The following is an 18117-nucleotide window of genomic DNA, read 5'->3' as shown; positions in this document are numbered from 1 at the left end:
ATGCTATATCATGTTTAGGTGGAAACTAGCGAGCTAACTTTCTGCTAACTTCTAACTCTGTTAAATTTAATAAATTCTGTTTTCATGGATGCCTGGATGTTAAACTTAATCGTTACACCTGGTAAAGCAGCAATGCTGATCATTTTATTAAAGATAAAAGAATTTAGACAGTTTTTAATTCTCAGTGTTCGTTTGACTTTGGACCCAGATTACTCCGCGAGGCTCCTGACTACAGTAGCCATAATGCTTCGACATTATGCGGCTTCGTAGCTTACCAAAGTCGTACTAAAACATTTTTTGACGGAATTTTGAGCACCGTGTACCACATAAAATCGTTTTGAGGTCAGTAAGCACAACCAGAATTCATACATAAGGCACACTGGATTATAAGGCACACTGTCAATTTTTGAGAAAATTAAAGGATTTTAAGTGCACCTTATAGTGCGGAAAATACCGCATTCATACAGCACTTTCATGCTATTACTAATGTTCACACACTCACTCCAATGGATGCATCAGGAGCAACTCGGGCTTCTGCATCTTGCCCAAAAGACACTTTGACATGCAGACTGGAGAGTTCAGGAGGTGGGGATCAATCTGCTTTCTTTCTAATTGGTAGACAAGCCGCTCGACCACCTGAGTCACCAGTCTTGTGTGATGTGAACAGATTTTAAAGGGTCATTGTGCACAGCTGTTAACGAACCTTTGTAGGTATTTTAGAGCTAAAACTAACTACATGGACCTTGAGGTATATGAGAAAATACCAAATTAGTTATAGAAGTCCTGCTCACTCCAGCCTCAACCTGTCAACTCAGCATACTGTTGCATAACACACAATTTCTCAGTTCAGTTCATTTATTTAGCCCCACCTGAACGTCACAGCGACTGTGTGCATCTGGACTGTATGAAAGGCTCACAGAGGCTCCACATTGGAAAACATGTTTATTCACTTTTACCAGTGCAGTCGGATGAAACAGGAAACAGAAGAGAAACGGACACAAACAAACATGCAGCATCACTTCATCACACAAGTCAGTAAAGGTCAGCACACCTCAGCAGCACACAAAACTATTTCAGGACCAGTGAGGATCTGCGTGGCCACAAACGAGCGGTCGCGCATGCTTGTGGCATAATCCGACAAGCAGAAGTCCAAGATTTTCTGAGAACAAAAGAAGTAATCCTTGTGGCCTTTGTGTGGGCCACTTGTTGGGACACACTGCCACCTGCTGGTTAGGAGGCAGCTGTGCAGCAGCTGGATCAGCAATACATTTTAAATGTTTAAACTTCTAGCAGGAGCTCACATTAAAGACTACACTCTAGTTCAAACCGTTGCACTTGAGCTAGCTAGCTAATAGCTGGTAAGGGACTCGATTTTTCAATCAGTTCTTCAATCCGTTGTGACAAATCGTTCAAACACATAAAAGTTACAGTTAAGCTCAGCTGAGTTTGCTGTTTTTTCTGAAAGAAGCAGAAACACGTTCATATAAAAAGACAAATAAAAAAGAAAGAGTATATTTACCTTCCCAACTTGAAAGAAAATTCTGAAACAAGTACTTCTCATATCTGTGAATTTGTGCATGAGAGGAGTGATATCTACCATATGATGTAAATAACTGTCCAGTCAGTTCAGCAGATACGAGCACATGACCACTGCGTACAAGTCTGGTGCGGAGAAATACACAATTTGCTGTGCGTGTGTCTGTGTGTGTGTTTCACATTCAGGATTCATCTCCGTTAGCACTATCGCCATCGTCCTCTCCTTCCTCCTGCTCACCTTCATCATCATCATCGTCGTCTCTCCCTCTGCTTTTCGTCTAGGCACAGAGACACACACAGGACAAAGGTCAACGTCAGTATCTGACACATGGATCAAGCAGATGAAACCCCAACTCTACAGAAGTTGGGACGGTGTGTAAAATGTAAATATAACTATCCAATGCAATGGTGATGATTATTATTATATATCTAAAATATATGCAAGGAGTTTCCTGAAAAAGACTTCACCTGTATACCTTTCAGCACTGATGAAGCTTTTTCACATCTCTAGAAGTGTTTCTGAGCCCATGCAGTGATTTTCATGAGACAATCATGTCTGTTTTTAATGCAGTGCTGCCTCAGAGCCCGAAGATCAACACTGGTCTTTGGCCTTATGCTCTGAATCTTTTGATGATGTTATGCTCTGTAGATGATGAGAGATTCAAAGTCTTCACAATTTTATGTTGAGCAATTGTTCCAGTGTCTGTACATGCAGGTAAACATTGGTAAACCTCAGCCCACAAAACCGGCTCTCCCAATCATGTGACTGACTCTTTACTAGGTAACCTAATGAGCTGCAAAATGCTCCTCCAGCTGTTTCTTTTGTTGCCCTCGTCCTAACTCTCCTGAAACATGTTGCTGCAATTAAATTTACAACGAGCTCCTATTTTTCATGAAATAGTAAAATGTCTCAGTTTAAACATCTGATATGTTCTGTGTTCTACTATGAAAGAAATACTGGTTTATGATTTTTTCCAACTGTATTTATATTTTACACAACATCCCAACTTTTTTGGATTTATGGTTGTAAAAAATAAATCATGTTATGTTCTTTGCACTAAATTCATCTGTTGAATAATCAGAACAGCTGAAAACAAACTATGTGCATACAACAACTTGTTTAAAAGAGCTGCCGATGTCCTCCTTTTCCTTTTCCCCAGTCCTCACCTCATCTTCATCTTCCAGCAAGTCTCCCTCCTCCTCTGAGTCATTCAGCTCCCGGCTCTCTTTGCCCCTCTTCAGACTGTCTTCCTTTTTGCTGGAGGTAGATGAGTGGAGAGGAGACACTTCACCTGGCTCAGGTTTGGAGCTTTTCATCTCTGAGTAGATGGTGGATAGAAAATACACAAAAACACTCAAATAAAAACCAGATTTTTCTGTTTCTGCCAGTCTGCTCCATATCTGGAAGGTTTATATAACAGATGGAGCTGGGTGCATCAAATGTATATATTTAACATTTGCATAAGCACCTCCATGACTCATCTTTGTGCAGCGTGAGTCACAGAGAATATATTTGTCAAAAAAAAGGACATCTCCTGTTTTGGAAGAAGTGGACTTTGCTTGAACTGGTAATAGCTAATGCCAACCTGACAAGTAAATAATCAAGTACATATGTAATGTTTGTAAATGCATTCTTGGTCTCACATTAGAGGTTTTTAGGCTGTTGACGTGATGCCTGGCTGCCCTAAAATCAAAGCAGGACCCACCTGATTTCTTGCTGTGGTCCTTCTCCATGCGCTCTAAGCTCTCCAACAAGTAGTCCACCTTGTGTTTGATCTGTGTAAGCTCCCTTTTTATGGTCTGTAAATCATCTGCCTTCACTGTAGGGGAAATATGGGATAAGCCACTACTGAGATGACCTTTGGAAGTTACCAGTAATGGATGACTCTGTGAGGAACCTACTTGTACGTGAAGTTCTCTGGCTGCTCTTGGAGGAAGAGGAGGAGAAGCTGGTCTTGGTTCGTCGGCTCCCTCCGCTGCTCAGGCTCACCCTGGGACGTTTGGAGGGGATGACGGCGCGGGACAGAGGGGGAGGGGGAGGAGGCACCCGAGACTGGTAGGAGTACATTCTGAGAAGGAGAGCATCAAAGTGTTGAGCTTACTGGCTCTGCAAGCCGCTTTACAACCCGCCCCCCGAGCTGGCCAATAATGTGTTGAGCAGCAGGCAGATTATTCTTACATGTGTAAAGAAAAAACTGCTTACCTGTCATAGTAATCTCTTTGGAAGTCGTAGTCCAAATCAAAAGATGAACTGCAGAGAGAGAGGGGACAGACTAGAAAGATTAGCCAGCAACATGTGCTAAAGCTGCTGCACTGTGACTGAGAGCATGCAGCATGCACAAACCTGTACATGTCTCCTGCAGATCGCTTCACTGTCTTCGATCTATGAGGCTTCGGCTCACCTGCCAGATTGATGTCTGTAGAAGGAGAAACACCGAGGTAAGGTAGAATGGACTAGAAATCCAGGAAAAAAATATGCTATGGGACAGAATGTGTGAAATTTCATCAAACACATTACACCACATCTCCATCTGGTATGTTATTTTTGTCAGACTAGTGCAGGTTTTACCTCTAACAGATTGTATCGGCAAATAAGTCCTCACATTTATTTTTATTTGCCTGAACAACAGAGAGGCCCCTCTGCTCTTGTTCAGAGCGGATGTGAAGCAACTCTCGTCATTCTTTACTTGATTTTACTTGATGTAACACTAGAGGGCAGCAGCATGTCTTTAAACTGTGAAATGATAACAACATCCCAGGTTTTAATCTGAAGGTGAGCAAATAAACTGCACATTGTAACAGATACAAGTCAGGGAGTGAAAATATTTACAGCCTATATTTTGTGTCCCCACACGATTTTCTAAATGCACTCGTAATTAGAAAACTAGGATGTTGGGAAATGTATTCATTTGCTTTCCTGGCAAATTAGAAAGACAAATTTTGCTTTCAGTGCAGTAAATATAAAGCTACTGCCACCACCTTACCTATATCACATATAGACTGCACAGAAGGAGGCATACCTAACTCAAAGGTTACAAAATATACCATCCAACACTTCCAAATGTCTTTAATGAAGTACAAATAGTATTATATTATTGATTAACTTGCTTTAGTCTTCAGAGACGTTACCAAGCAACACCTTAACATGCTGTTTTTTTCCATCTCACCTAGCACCTGTCCAACGATCATGCGGCCGTCCTCCCCGGCCACGGCGGCCCTGGCGTTCCTCTCGTTGGAGTACTGGACGAAGGCGTAGCCCTTGTGGACGGAGCAGCCGACGATCTTGCCGTACTTGGAGAAGATCGCCTCCACATCAGCCTTGGTGACCAGCAGGGTGTTGAGGTTGCCGATGAAGACGCGGGAGTTGAGGGAGTGGGGGTCGGTCTTGTTGGTCACGTTGCTGCTGGCCATCAGGCTGGAAGAGGAGGACGATGACCAACTGGCAGGGAGGCAGAAAGAGAAGGGTGAGTGCATGGGTGAAGATAGCAATGGGGAAAGAAAAGCAGGTCAGAGACAGCACGTGGAGATCAGCAGTGTTTAGGGATACAGGAAGTTGTGATATACATTTGTCTTGCACTACACTTTAACGATAATCTCTGCTCAAAGGTCAGTGTGAGTGTTGAACCTTCAAGTTCTTTAACGGTATGACTTGAATCACACTGCCTTTGAGAATGCCTCTAAAATGGGATGAAAGTCAGTGAATTGATTATTGATGAATTTCCTTTGATCTAATAGTTTATAAAACATCCAAAGATGAGAACCTGAACCAACTAATTTTTGGCATTTTACGTGTGAAAAGCTTCACATGCTTCGTCATTGTGAAGACAGGTATTAATTCTCTGTAATCAAACTGTGAGTTCATTTATCTCTAATTTCATAATAGCCTCATTATAATCATAAGAGAATGCCACTGCAATTACTGTTACGCACAAGGAACTTTAAGTTGTGCTTCTTACCCCTTACACACTAATTGCAAGTTTGCACTATCAAGAGAGTCTAAAAATAGATACTAGACAGCAGAGTAGACAGCGTGATCGGGTCATGAAGCAGCCAGCACTCACTCCATTGTGTCTGTATTCAGGTCGGTGGAGGTCTGCCTGTCTGTGTCTGTTGGAGAGAAGAGGATCGTCGAGAAGCTATGAAACATGGAGACTGTGGGGGGGATTTCTGCTACACCTCGAAAAGATGTTTTATTTCCCCGTATTTGGTCAAAAAAGGGGTTTAAAATGGAAGGAGGTGTTAAAACTGTTTAAAATATTTTTTAAAAACCTGTGGGATAAATGGTTGTTATGACAAAAACAAACATATTCACTCGTGAGCATGCGCAAATCTAATAACCTTCATCCTCCACAGAGGGTGAAGAAGCTAAAAAGGTTTTCTTTGCATTACAGCAGCTGGACAAAGCTTATAAAATGTGTTGTGATGGTATAACGTGGTACAGCTTCATAAACACAGCAACCTCTGAAGTGCCAAATGCATCAAAATTGGATCATTGCACACCAGGAAGTTTGCATCATGTGCACTTCTTGAGTCTGCAGATACGATCCCCTTCTTTCGATGTATGCCAGTAACAATCTGCCATATGCTAGAGTCCCCTCTGTCAGCTCTGCAGACATGAAAGTTTGCATCACCTTTTGTTTCACTTGCATCGGTGCAGTTTTGGAAGCTTCTCCTTTTGCCACTCCACATAAACGCACAGTGTACGCAAGCAGTCAGTGGCATACCCGCGTGGATTTTAATTAGTACAGTCGGGCTACACTGTTGCTGGACTGCTGTCTCACCAGTGGCCAATACTGCAAAGTTATGTAACACTGCAGGAGAGGGGGGAAAAAGTCCCTGAATGCAGTGTCAAAGCGACACTACAGGAAAAGGGTGATTTTATAAGAAGTCTCTCTCTTATTATGGTCACAATTCTGTAGTAAACTTTAAACCCCAGCATGTGGGAAATGATCTTCTTTACTCAGTCCCCAGAGTCATTCATCTCATTATCCATCACTTCAGCTACTGCAAAGTCACGCCTCAGCTGCCAAAACAACTGCGCCCAGCAGCCTCTCCCCGCACTGGCTGGTGGCTCCTAGCAGAGGATTACACAGTTTACAGCATTCCGGCCACAGCTGAAAGCGCTGCTCGCCACTGCATGATTTTGGCCAGGATGCGTCTACTGTTTGGCGAGCTGACAGGACGTCTACAACATGGGGTGTGTTCAGGAGGTGCCGGGGACAACTGCAGGCTCTTTAGCTTATGTTTCTAAAGCTTTGTGGGGGATTTAGGCAAGAATATCAAGGTACATGTGCACTCTGGTGTGATCTGAATGCAAACACCAATTTTGCAATTTTCAAATCTTTGCCCATCCATTTGAGGACCTTGTTTCTCTTTTATGTGTAATGTTATTTGGAGCCATTTGTGTTCACTTCCTTTAACTAACATTCACTGCAGGCTTGTTACGTTCCCTGTTCTATTCAATTTCATGATAGTTTGTGATCCCCTCATAATTTAATTCTAAATTCAACACATGGGGCTCATTATTTGGGAACAATTGCTTATTATAGTCGCTCATTAATGGCTCAACACACCTCTGTGGAACTTTCCTTATCCACTGCCTCATCTGGGCCTCATTTTACTATGACTGCACAAAAAACCTGTTCACTGTTCAATGTTCAGCTTCCCTCTGACTGACCGGTGGGGTTGTTACTGGACGTCTGTTGTGCGAGTGAGTGTTGGATTTGTGTTTGTGCTTCAACTGTGACAAGACACTGCAGCTCTCAGGAGTCATGCTTGAAGACAGACGAGACAAAATGACAAGAGCATCTCTGCTAGAGGTTGTTTTTAATACACATACAGGGAGCAGAAAGTGGCGACGTGGTCGTCACCACAGAGGTTCTTTTGATTTGCTTTCCAAATCAGATCAGAGTAATGATGATGGAGGTGAAAAGGCGAAATGGAACTTGTTACAAAAATATTTGATTTTTTTTTTTTTTAGAGGGCAGAAAAAAATCAGTGTTTAGTGATTACTGAATTAGTCACTCATTAAGGTTATTTCCTCGCATGCTGCAGTAAAAAGCCACTTCAGGGACTGATAATTGCCTCTTAAAGAGCAGGCAACTTTGTGTTTATGTGAGTAATGGAGCACTTTTTAATTTGTCAATTAACATGCACACTCACAACAAAAAGAACAGGAAAAAAAAAATCACTCCAAAGAAGGAAAAACAGTCCTCTTTTTGATCTCTGTCGGTGCTTTTCCTCCATCTAAGCACTGTATGTGGGAAGATTTGAAGAGGTGTTATCCAGCAATCAGCTCCAGCACAAACTGGGCCGCTCACAATCAACAGCATGATGCATCTGATTATCGCAAACTGGGAGGCTCATTTATGAGGCCATGAGGGCCAAACAGTTTGAAAATTAAGTGGCTGATTTCTCTACTTTTACAGCACCCGAAAGCCCCCCTAACTACTCTCTACGTTTAAACAAAAAAGAAAAAAGGGGGGGAGGTAGAAAATAGACTAATGCCAAAAAGGGGTGAAAGTGGAGTAATATATTAAAAAAATGATGCAAAAGTTGAGGTGAAAAAACAAAAAAAGTGTAGACCAACTTACGATTTGCTGCTGCTGAAAAAAGTGGCTTCAAAAACTAAACGGGGGAAACAAAAAAAGGTAGAAATTAGAAAAGAAGCTTTTCAGACTCTTCTGATGCTGTCATCACAACAAGCAGGGGAGAAAACAGGGCAAAAAACATGAATGCCACAAAAGATTCAACAGCTCCTCACTTATTTAGAATAAGTCGTGAGCTCTACATCACACTGTGGTGATAAGAGTTTCTGGGAATATGAGAAGTCGATTTTTCCAAGGAATTTCCTCTTAAACCAATATTTGAAAACACTAATGGAAAAATATGATTAGACATTTTAAAAATCACATCCACAATAAAGATATTTATTACAGCTCATGACTGTTTAACTATATCCACTTTATGTAGTACAGAAGTACTGGACCTCCTATTGCCCATTTAATAACTGTAATAGGATGTCACTGACACTGCAAAAAGCCCGATGATGAGGTTTCTTCGGTCTTAGATATTCCGCGATCAGCTTTAAGTGGTGTTATTGCAAGATGGAAGCATTGTGAAGTAGCAGTGTGCCCGACCTTGTAAAGTTACAGACTGGAGCCGCTGATGCTTAAAGGTCACAAATCCCCTGCTAAGCAAATTAGTGCAGAGCTGCAAACCTCCTCTTGCATTAACATCAGCACAAACACTGTTCACCAGGAGCTTCATGGCCTGGGTTACCGTGACCAAGCAGCTCCTGTAGATGTACAGTACAGTTCTGTCCATTTAGTACACCTAGAATAAAGACGAAGATTTTATTCTTAACAGCTCTGGTAATATTGTGAAACCTGTGTTTACCAAATTGGAGCGCAGGTGCCCCTAGAGGTAATTTTGAGTACTGCAAGAGGTACTGCATTGAAAAAAAAAATAAAAAAAAATTAGTGCCTACCAAAGAGCGTTTATACCTTCTGGAAAAATCCTGCAATTTAAAAATAATTATACGATGGTGAGCTCAGGAGGACTTCAACTTTATTACATTTAACATTTACTTTTCTTTCTTTCTACAGAATGATAGAGCTGGATTAGCTTTTATAATACCTTTAACACCAGGGATTCTCTGAAGGAGAAATTGACATTTTAAATCTGTATTTCTTCACTGAACTCTATCATTTAAACACACACACAAAAATATTGTGTTGTCTGAGCTTCTATGTTAGTGTCAACTGACCCACAAAGGAATCACTGGTCTGTAAAAAACGGGGAGGGGGGGGGCGTCCCTTTATTTTGGCCTCCTGCCTGCCCTCCATGTAGGGGTCAGAACAACACCCCTGCTCAAGGCCACTTCACTGCAGACGACACCCACTTGGGGACTGTGGAAGTGGGGTACAGCAAGGTGGGTCAAAAATAAAATAAAAAAAGCAGACTTCATTGACTTTCCGGTGTAAAATGTTGCATAATTGATTATAAGTTTGTTTATTAGTATATAAATGTTAATTCATAAAGCTATCCAATATCCAATAAAAGGCTTAAAAAACCCCACATAGGTCTATATACCTGCCTTACAGCAGGCCCACTTGAGCATCTCAGACCTAAAAAGCTGCACAGCTCAGAGTACACTGCCAAGTTAGTTAAAACATAAAAATTGAGTAATTATATCAAAATTACTGTAGTGCCAGTGTTACAGTCCCCCCTCCCTCCCCCGTCCATGAACGTGCGATACATAAAAGCGCTGTTGCTTTAATGTTCCTCCAAAAACGCCCCCGCTTCTCACAGAGGGAAAACATCTCGCCTGCAAAATAACAGGACTCCTGAGATCAGTTGCGGCAAACACACCGCCTCAGCACCGCCAAAATCACACAGAAAACGGAAAAATGCGTCGCTAGGACTCGTCGGAAACGACCGCATAACAAGTTTCAAGTGGAGGCAAAACACAGGACGAGAATAAAAAGCAAAATTTAAAAACATATTCCCAGAAAAACGGCGACACTTTTATTTTCTTTCTGGCAAAACTGTCCAGAAAATCCTTCCATATTTTATCTTCATAAAAATGAGAACACACGCAAATAAATGATAGTTTTACACAGCATCCCTACAAAAACCGAGGCTTTAAGATGTCGTATTCGTAAAAATACAAACAAATAAAAAAATATATATATATCTAAGCCTATATGTTGTTGTGGAAGCTACTTAAAATAAGTTTCTGTGCAGTTTATAGTGCCACCACAAAATGTACGCCACTACAGCCAACACAGTCTCAGGAATACCAGCCAGGAGGAAAAAAAACATTAAAAATAAAAACAAAAAGTCCCAAAGACGGTTCAAAGTCAGGACAAAAACAAAAAAAAAAGGTAAAAAGGTAAAAAAAAAAAAAAATCTCTCATTTAAAAATACTCACCAGGAGTTTAACACTAAAAATGAGAACAATTCAACGCTCTTTCTACTTGCACGGGTAAAGATCCGCTTACAGCTCTGCTGGCTCAACGTATCACCTTGAAACCAGTGGACACGAAATGGCGTCGACTCGCACTGGTGACGGGGAAAGGCCACGCCCGCTTCCGAATCCCAGTTTCTGATTGGATATCCTGAGCCCCGTGTCTGTTTAAGCTCTTCACTGATTGGTCTCGTGTTCTTGCCACTGCCGCTGCCGCTCGTTGATGACGACATTCATGTATGCTAATCAACTGACGAGCCGACGGTATGGCATTGCTAGTTTGTGGCTCTAAAACATTGATCGCTGTGCTTTGTTTTAACCCGAAACCGAGGCACAGCTGTAGTGTTTTACTGGTTGAGAGAAGCACGTGTTAAGTCCTAAAAACAGACACGCTTGCCAGTCTCTATTTTGAGTCTTTCCTTTTATTTATTTTTTATTAAGGAGCTAATATGGAAAATTCAGTCAATGTTTTCTCTTTTTTATGATGTATACACAATAGATTTGATCCACTTGATTGTTCAAGTTGTAGTTTATTTGAATTAGTTCCATTAAGACAGAGTTAGAAATGAATACTTTTTTTGTATTTGATCAAAACCATTATTTTATCTAAGCTAATCATGATTATCATTGAATGGCATGTGAAATCTCATGCGCTTGTCAATTTCTTACTGGTATAGTGCTCCAAATGTAAAGCTGCAGTGTAACAACAATGTCATTAATAACAATCACACATTGCTTCTGCATATGTCGGCAGGGTCACCACTTCATTTTCCGAGAAAATGCACCTGTGAGGTAAACAAAAAAGAATTAATTTGTGACACGTGACAATCATACTTGCCAACCTTGAGACCTCAGAATTAGGGAGACATTCAAAAGGGCTGTTGGGGGGGAGGGATATACATATATATACAAAAAACGTCTGTCCACTTAGGCTATTGAGATTGTATTTTGGAATGAGCGTATTATATAAAGTACCTTGGAGGTCAGCCATCCTCTTCCGGTTTCGAGGCAAAGTGACATCCAATCTTGACATGGACTCGGGTGTTCTCAGTACCTCCTCCAGCCTACCCTGCTCATCATTGTCCTGGAGGAGTATGAATGGATTAATAAAATAGTGCCCCCATACCCCCCAAATTGACTGTAGAATATTTTTGTATAAATTAATTTAGTGTAATAACCTTTGATGGAGTTTGTTGATTTTTTCTTTTTCCTACAGGGGTGTTTGGACCCGGGCTTTCAGTCGCATTTTTCTGTCGCTCCCGCTCTCTTTCTCTCTGCAGTAGGATGGTCTGTTGCATGGTCCTATACTCCAGGGAAAAGTTACTGATGGTTTTGCAGAAGTCCTCCGGTTTGGTATCCCTCACCATGGCCCGGGAGTAGCCAAGGAAGAGGAGAAAAGAGTGGAACCTAGAAAAAAATGATAACGGTGTAAGCAAAGACTTGTTGATTAAGGAGTCAGTCATGCAGACCTAGAGGCAGATCCATGGCCTCCGGGAAACCACCAATTGCTAGAGAACTGTCAGATAAAATTTATCACAAAGAAGCCTAAGATGCTGCAATGAAAACCTCCTTGTGCTTTTCCTTGTATTGCTAGCAGACTGCTGTGGATGTGTATACTTTGTATGGAAAACTTCTGTACAACTAGTCCCCACTGCTCAGGAAGTAGCAGTAAAACTTGAAAAAAATGCAACAAAAACTGTGCAATATTACTGCAATCAACATATTTATAAAGGTGCAACTTTTACTTTAAGGCAACAGTTTGCATTAAGTTTGCTGACTTGTCTGCAAACACTCCCCACTACTCTTACAAAGTGGTGAATGGTCTCCATTTTCGATTTACGTTGCTCTGTTCGCACTTTCACCACCACTTTGTTAGTGTAATCAGGAGTGTTTGCAGGCTACAAGCTGCTTTGGCTACCTGCTAGCAATCACAAGGAGGTTATTGGTGCACCACCCTCTTTATGACCGATTTCACCTGGTGTCAGCCTGCAAAACGCTGCCACCAGTTGAGGAGTGCTTGGCCTGAGATGGAAAATGTTTTGTTTGTTAACAAATATCATTTAAAATATGATTAGAATACCTATTGATAACCCTACGATGGACAGCTCTTAGGACTTTCAGCCTTTCCTCACACTCTTTCAGAATCTTCGGAAGCCTGTGACGGAGCGAACCGTCCGGGGCCAGGGCCTCATCACCTATCCCTTTCATCCTTTCCCCCTTTCCTCCTTTCCTCTTTTCGTCAGCTTTATTCAGCAGCTTCACCTGCTCCCATGATGCTTTGCACAGGCTCTCCAGCTGGGTAAAGTTGGACTGGACTTGGCAGTAGTCACACTGTAAAGAAAAGGGAAGGTTTTGTGCTTTCCACAGTTTGCTGGTTTAACTGACTCTATAAGTGATCTTCAGAATGAATCAGCTGCGTTGGACAAATGCAAATCCACAGATGCAGCTACACACCTTTCCAGCTTTAGTGACCGCGGTGATGTCCGAGTAGAGGTCAGAGGATTCCGGATAGAGCTGCAGCAGTAAGACGCAGACGTGGTGCAGCAGGGGCTGTCGAGTGTGTGTGTCCCTTACCTGAGACAGCTTCCCCAGGTAACTCAGCTCAAAACCACGGGCCTTGGGATAATACAATGTGTTGTAAGAAATAATGGAAAGACGGATAAAATCAAGCTTGCGTCAGAATGCGCTCACCTTACATCCGTTGAGAAAGTTACCGATCGCTAGGACTGTCGCCAGGATGTACTTGAAGGTCTGGCTGGCTGCCAGTTGTTCCATGCCCAACTTCAGATGGAAGAGAGGCTCAGCAATTTCCTTTTTAAGGGGAGTATACATTTAGAGGGCATTTTGGTGGTTCATATAGAATAGTTGAGCCATCACATCCATCTTTTATTTTTAGCCAGGTGATGTCTTAGGCGAAGTCATCACAGTGGTGTTTTTGCCCTGCAGAACCTGTGTTAGTTTGTATAAGTGCAGTTTCCTGCACTTTCATTCAACTTTGCAAGACATTATTTGCAGTTCCCCAAACTATGCACTAAAGTGAAGTTTTAAAGTTTATCATATTTGATTACATTTTATATGTTTTTTTCGGACATATTGTGTGTTGTTCAAAGTGTACCATGATCCTGCATGAATACAAGCAATGAAAAATGCACATGGGTGGGAGTGGTGGCATGCCATAGAAAACCAAGGACAGGAGCTTGCCTGGGCTGCTCCTTTTTAGGCAACTTTTATGCAAGCTTCTTCCATTTGTAACAAGCTTCTCTCTCAGTTTCTTGGTTATCCATGTCATGCATCCAGGAACACTGATAAGACCAGACTATTTATAGACTTACCGAAGTCTATGGGAATATTTTAAATGTTTAATGGAGTGCTAAAGGAGTACTTATTGCATTAAAATGTGATACCAAGGGGCCTTGACAAAGCTTCAATATGTAATGATCTGTGAGTGGGAAATGATTGGATTTTTATCTACCCTCTCCAAGGAGTCGTAATCCAGAGCAAAGGCCCAAAGCTGAAGCCTGGTGCTCAAGTGGGGGATTTCCCCCAAAGTGAGGAGGCAAAGCTCAGCTGGTGCCAGAGAGGCATTAGGGTTCTGGGCCTTGGCCTCTTTGATCAGGCAGAGTTCCTCTTCAGTCGGGATCAGTGCTTGAAGACGCTGTTTTGGAATGAGCGTAGAACAGATTATCTCAGACCTAGTCTGCAACCCTTTTATTTTACCCTAATATTGTTGGGTACGGCTCATCCAACAAAAACGCTTTAGCTCGAAATCTGGGCGATTTACCCTTTACTGTACCTGAATGTCTTCTCTTTCTAACACACAGCTGTCCATGCTGTAGATAGCAGGGGGGAGGAGGCGAGGAGGGGGCAAGCTGCTCAGGGCAATAGTTATGATGTTGCTGCGCTTCACTCCCAACACCGATATCGATGGCTGCTTCTGTGTTGAAGGGGAATAAAAAAGGATTTAAGGCATTTTAATCGAAATAATACAGATTGATTTGTAGCTATTTGAAAACCAGAATCACATGGATGAATGAACAAAAGGATGTCTCTGTCATCAGTCTCACCTGCCGTCCCGATACAATGTTCAGACTGCTGCTGTTGGCTTTAGACTTAAACAAATACTCCAGATGGTTTTTATCCAAATTCACCGGCTCGAGTCCGGCCCAAATGGTCTGAGTCCCAAAGCGTGTCATCCTGGGGAGCGGTGCCAGATTCTGCAGCTCCCTCCAGTGAAGCTTCAAAGTGCGAGACTTAACGGTACCATCTTTAGGTGAAGCAGAGGGCAAAGGTGAGGCCAGAGAAGGAGGAGGGGAGGTGGGGGAGGAAGAGGAGGGGGTGCCGGAGGTCCTTGGAGGCATATTGATGATTTGATAGTTGTTAGGGTTCCCTCATCCTCTGTGCTGTCTTCCTCATCCCAGAGGTCGGAAAAATCCAAGGTGTTGAGACAGAGGCGTGCAGCTGGTGTTAGGAATGAACTCCAGGATTGGTCAAAATCCCAGGTCAGCTCTTTGGATTGTTCCAGCTCCTTCATTGATCCTTCGAAGCTGCCTGTAACTCAAAAGTAAAAATCCAATAGCATTACCTTGATGACCTATACTTACTTTTTCCTGCTTAAGAAGAGGCTACTCCAAGGTGAAAACTTCTTTTTCATATTAGAAAAAAACAGAATAAGGTTCTTCCAGATGTCTTGATGCAAAGTCCTGATCTTTCACATAAAAGCCAAACTTAAATCGTTCCTTGTCTTCTCACTGTGCATTCAGCAACCACCTCACAAACACTCTGTATCCATCTGAATGTCTGTGGATGCTCTGCCTCACTTGTCCACCACAGAAGCGCATAACTCACACACCCAAGTCACAATTTTTCAACCACCTCTGGGTGTTCTCGCTGCACCGTAACCTGCAATTGCCTTAGGGTGTAGCGTTTGTCCCTCACATCTAAAATGACAAGCCGTGTTTGATCCAAAAGTCCACCGGTATCTTGTCTGGGTGCCAGAAGCTCACAGCCTCAGACAAAGGGAAAATTCTTACAATTTTTGACAGGTTGTGTTTAGTCCTGTATCCAAATCTGATGAGAAAATCCAAAGAATGCCTGTCTGAATATCCAAATGATGTGTCTCCGTAGCCGTCCCTCGACATTCATCTTCCTCTGTTGTTCTCCAAGAGACAACAAGAGCGCTTTCATGAGGACGCAAGAGAGACTCATTCGTCCGTTGGTGTATGAATTTCGGCTTATTTGAGTTGCACCCTTTCCCTTAATTTTCTTATCAAGCCTGGATCTCCTGTTTGTATTGCTACTTGTGTATACAGAACCTCTCTATCTGCCTCTGAAGATCTGTGATATCCCCTCCTCTTTTGCCTCCCTTTCTCCCCTATGAGCACATAAAAGAGTGCAACTGACCAAATGTTGACCTGCTTTCATTTTACATGCAACTTTGTGGACGACAAATCAGCAAACAGTAACTGCACAACATTAGGCCAAAGCACACAATGACGCACCATTATACCATGCATGCTTGTAAATCCTTTGCACAAACCTTGTGCTAAAATGGAGAAAATATTCATGGGTACAACAGCATCTCACAAAGGAAAATAAATCATTAATGAAAACAAATAAATGAATGACTTTAAAAAACAGGGTTCAGTGAGCATAACTGCAAAAAACTGCTGTAAGATTGCAAGTTATAATCATTAATATTGTGGTAAATATCTCTGAATCCTGAAGTTCATTTCAAAACACAAAATATACAGTTTGTGTTCTAGGGAGTCATTTGCATGGTGGACGTGCAGCTCTAATGCGGATCCCTCCCTCGGCCATTAAGCCTCTCCTAATTACACTTTATCTTGTTCAGTAGGCCTGCTGTCTACAAGCAGCAGTAGGGCTCAAGGGACATTTTGGCCAAAATGAGGTCTATTTGCAATGGTTAAGCTCATTTAGCATGTACAGTACTGTGCAACAGTCTCAGACCACCCTTCATATTTACTTTTTGGAAAAGGGGGAAATGGGTGGAACAAGTTATTGAATTGAAATGCACGCAAAAATGTATGGACGTACAGTATCTAAGGCAAAAACAGAGTTTGTACAATTCTAATGACCTTGAAAGTCAACATTTGTTATGACCACCTCTATTTTTCAACACTGCCTGAATTCTCTTAGGCAAATTTTTGGTAGTCTTCAGGAATAGTTCTTCAGGCTTTAGGACATTTAAAGCTCTTCTTTGCATGCTGGCACCCTTTAGATGATCCCACACTGCTTCAGTAATGTTGAGGCTCTGGGGAGGCCAATCCATGACATTGTAAAGCGGAACAAGGCAGCATATGCTTTTCAGGTGGTACTTAATGGTGGATCAAAACCTGGTGGTATTTTTATGCATGAAAAATTGTATCAGTTTTGACAGATCTCCAACACCACTGGCTAAAATTCACCTCCAAACCATGACAGAGACTCCAAAAATTTTACACTTGTACACTCATCAGTGCAGTTCTTGTGTAGTTCTGCATACCTTAGCCTTTTCTCCATGTTTCCCTTCCTTAAGAATGACTTCCTGACAGCCACCTGTCCACTGAGACCATTTCTGCCATTTCTGTTGAGGGCTTAAAAAAAAAAAATCTGTTAGTACCGATAGCGAAGTGTGTGTTCACTAAAACATGTTCATACTTGCAGTTAAAGGCTGAATTAGGTTGACTGTTACCCAGTTACCAGACAAAATGTCAGCTGCCCTAACCTAACAATATTTTAGTTATCATGTGACATCTGTACTAAAACAAACAGATCCCCCTGGGGAACGACATTTCCGGGTGAGTTCTTTTGATTAAAATGAGTGGGAACTTCCAAGTTTCCCTTTGTATATTTGTGTTGTCGTGTTTGTATATGTGACTGTGTGCATCTCTTTTTAACTGCTTCTCTGTCTTTCCCGGCACAACTGCTGACTGTAACCCGGTGCCAAGATAAAGATCAGGATAAAAATTACCCATAATTGTACCCAGTTTCATGTTTTTAAGAAGTGGGGGGTCAGGAATTAGAGCTTTAAATATGTCATTTAAAAGGTCACTTAGAACTAGGACTTATCAATTTAGTTAGATAATAAAGATGCATATATTGGTGACCATGTCACAGTTTTCTGGAATGAATGTAATGATGGCTTTTGGTTGCTTTACTGATCCAGATACAGTATTGTTTATTGTTATTATTATTATTATCATTATTATTATTATTATTATGACTCTCGCTTTGAGCCTGTATGTCCTTAAATGCATTGTCCCAAATGCAGAACAATAAAATCTAAACTATGTAAACGTAGCTTTTTTCCAGCAGCTATCATTTAAATGAACAAATTGTAGCTTCTACATCTTAAATGATGTTGAAGGGGCTCTGTGTTTTCTGTGTTGTCTTGAAAAATGTGCATGTGAGGATGGATGACTCATCCACTGCAAACCAAATCTACCTACAGGTACAAATAAAGTAACCTGAACCTGAATCTAAGAGGAACTGGGCATGTGCTTTCAGCTTTATGCCAAAGATTCTCTAGAACAAGCTAAAAAAAGACCTTGAATTAAATTCAAACCACTCAACACATGCCTTTGAATGCGCACCATCTTTTGCCAAGCAAC

The 18117-nt window shown here is 41.8% G+C and overlaps 2 protein-coding genes across 10 annotated transcripts; both read right to left on the bottom strand.

Annotated features, from left to right (window-relative positions):
• Positions 1-927: 927 nt before the first annotated feature.
• hnrnpc (heterogeneous nuclear ribonucleoprotein C) lies at positions 928-10755 on the bottom strand. Of its 7 annotated transcripts, XM_013277291.3 has the most exons (10): positions 10472-10597; positions 8130-8163; positions 5598-5643; positions 4704-4975; positions 3881-3953; positions 3740-3787; positions 3439-3605; positions 3243-3356; positions 2704-2855; positions 928-1814 (listed from the first exon to the last, which is right to left on the bottom strand). In XM_013277291.3, exons 3-10 carry the CDS (start codon positions 5600-5602, stop codon positions 1719-1721), a joined length of 927 nt encoding a protein of 308 aa, XP_013132745.1. In that variant the 5' UTR covers positions 5603-5643; positions 8130-8163; positions 10472-10597; the 3' UTR covers positions 928-1718. The 7 variants fall into 7 exon arrangements, 5 of the variants coding, with proteins under 5 accessions (XP_013132745.1, XP_019209621.1, XP_013132749.1 ...); XR_003219501.1 differs by lacking the exons at positions 5598-5643; positions 8130-8163 and adding an exon at positions 2005-2179 and having other exon boundaries at positions 10472-10755; XR_003219502.1 differs by lacking the exons at positions 5598-5643; positions 8130-8163 and adding an exon at positions 2013-2179 and having other exon boundaries at positions 10472-10755.
• A 31-nt stretch (positions 10756-10786) lies between these two features.
• Positions 10787-17794, bottom strand: si:ch211-63p21.2 (FH1/FH2 domain-containing protein 1). Of its 3 annotated transcripts, none has more exons than XM_019354071.2 (9): positions 14572-17794; positions 14301-14438; positions 13980-14162; positions 13199-13318; positions 12962-13123; positions 12588-12838; positions 11686-11914; positions 11483-11591; positions 10787-11292 (listed from the first exon to the last, which is right to left on the bottom strand). In XM_019354071.2, the coding sequence occupies exons 1-9, from the start codon at positions 14863-14865 to the stop codon at positions 11264-11266; spliced, it is 1515 nt and encodes a 504-aa protein (XP_019209616.1). In that variant the 5' UTR covers positions 14866-17794; the 3' UTR covers positions 10787-11263. The 3 variants fall into 3 exon arrangements, with proteins under 3 accessions (XP_019209616.1, XP_019209617.1, XP_005459322.2); XM_005459265.4 differs by having other exon boundaries at positions 10792-11292; positions 14301-14441; positions 14572-17790; XM_019354072.2 differs by lacking the exon at positions 13980-14162 and having other exon boundaries at positions 10788-11292; positions 14301-14441; positions 14572-17792.
• Positions 17795-18117: the final 323 nt, after the last annotated feature.

Source organism: Oreochromis niloticus, linkage group LG3 (genome assembly GCF_001858045.2).
Source record: "Oreochromis niloticus isolate F11D_XX linkage group LG3, O_niloticus_UMD_NMBU, whole genome shotgun sequence".
Taxonomy (NCBI): Eukaryota; Metazoa; Chordata; class Actinopteri; order Cichliformes; family Cichlidae; genus Oreochromis; species Oreochromis niloticus.
The sequence above is the reverse complement of the archived record's forward strand: the minus strand, read 5'-3'. Positions and strand labels throughout refer to the sequence as shown.

Excerpts from the sequence above, each read along its gene's own strand:
- hnrnpc (XM_025906038.1), bottom strand. The coding sequence starts at position 10,740 with ATGTCGTCATCAACGAGCGGCAGCGGCAGTGGCAAGAACACGAGACCA. Across the intron at positions 3,788-3,880 it reads TCTGCAGGAGACATGTACAG|TTCATCTTTTGATTTGGACT; the intron begins GTTTGTGCATGC and ends CTCTCTCTGCAG. Across the intron at positions 3,606-3,739 it reads CAAAGAGATTACTATGACAG|AATGTACTCCTACCAGTCTC; the intron begins GTAAGCAGTTTT and ends TCTCCTTCTCAG.
- si:ch211-63p21.2 (XM_005459265.4), bottom strand. The coding sequence starts at position 14,865 with ATGCCTCCAAGGACCTCCGGCACCCCCTCCTCTTCCTCCCCCACCTCC. Across the intron at positions 14,163-14,300 it reads TAGAAAGAGAAGACATTCAG|CGTCTTCAAGCACTGATCCC; the intron begins GTACAGTAAAGG and ends ATTCCAAAACAG. Across the intron at positions 13,124-13,198 it reads ACTTTCTCAACGGATGTAAG|GCCCGTGGTTTTGAGCTGAG; the intron begins GTGAGCGCATTC and ends TATTATCCCAAG.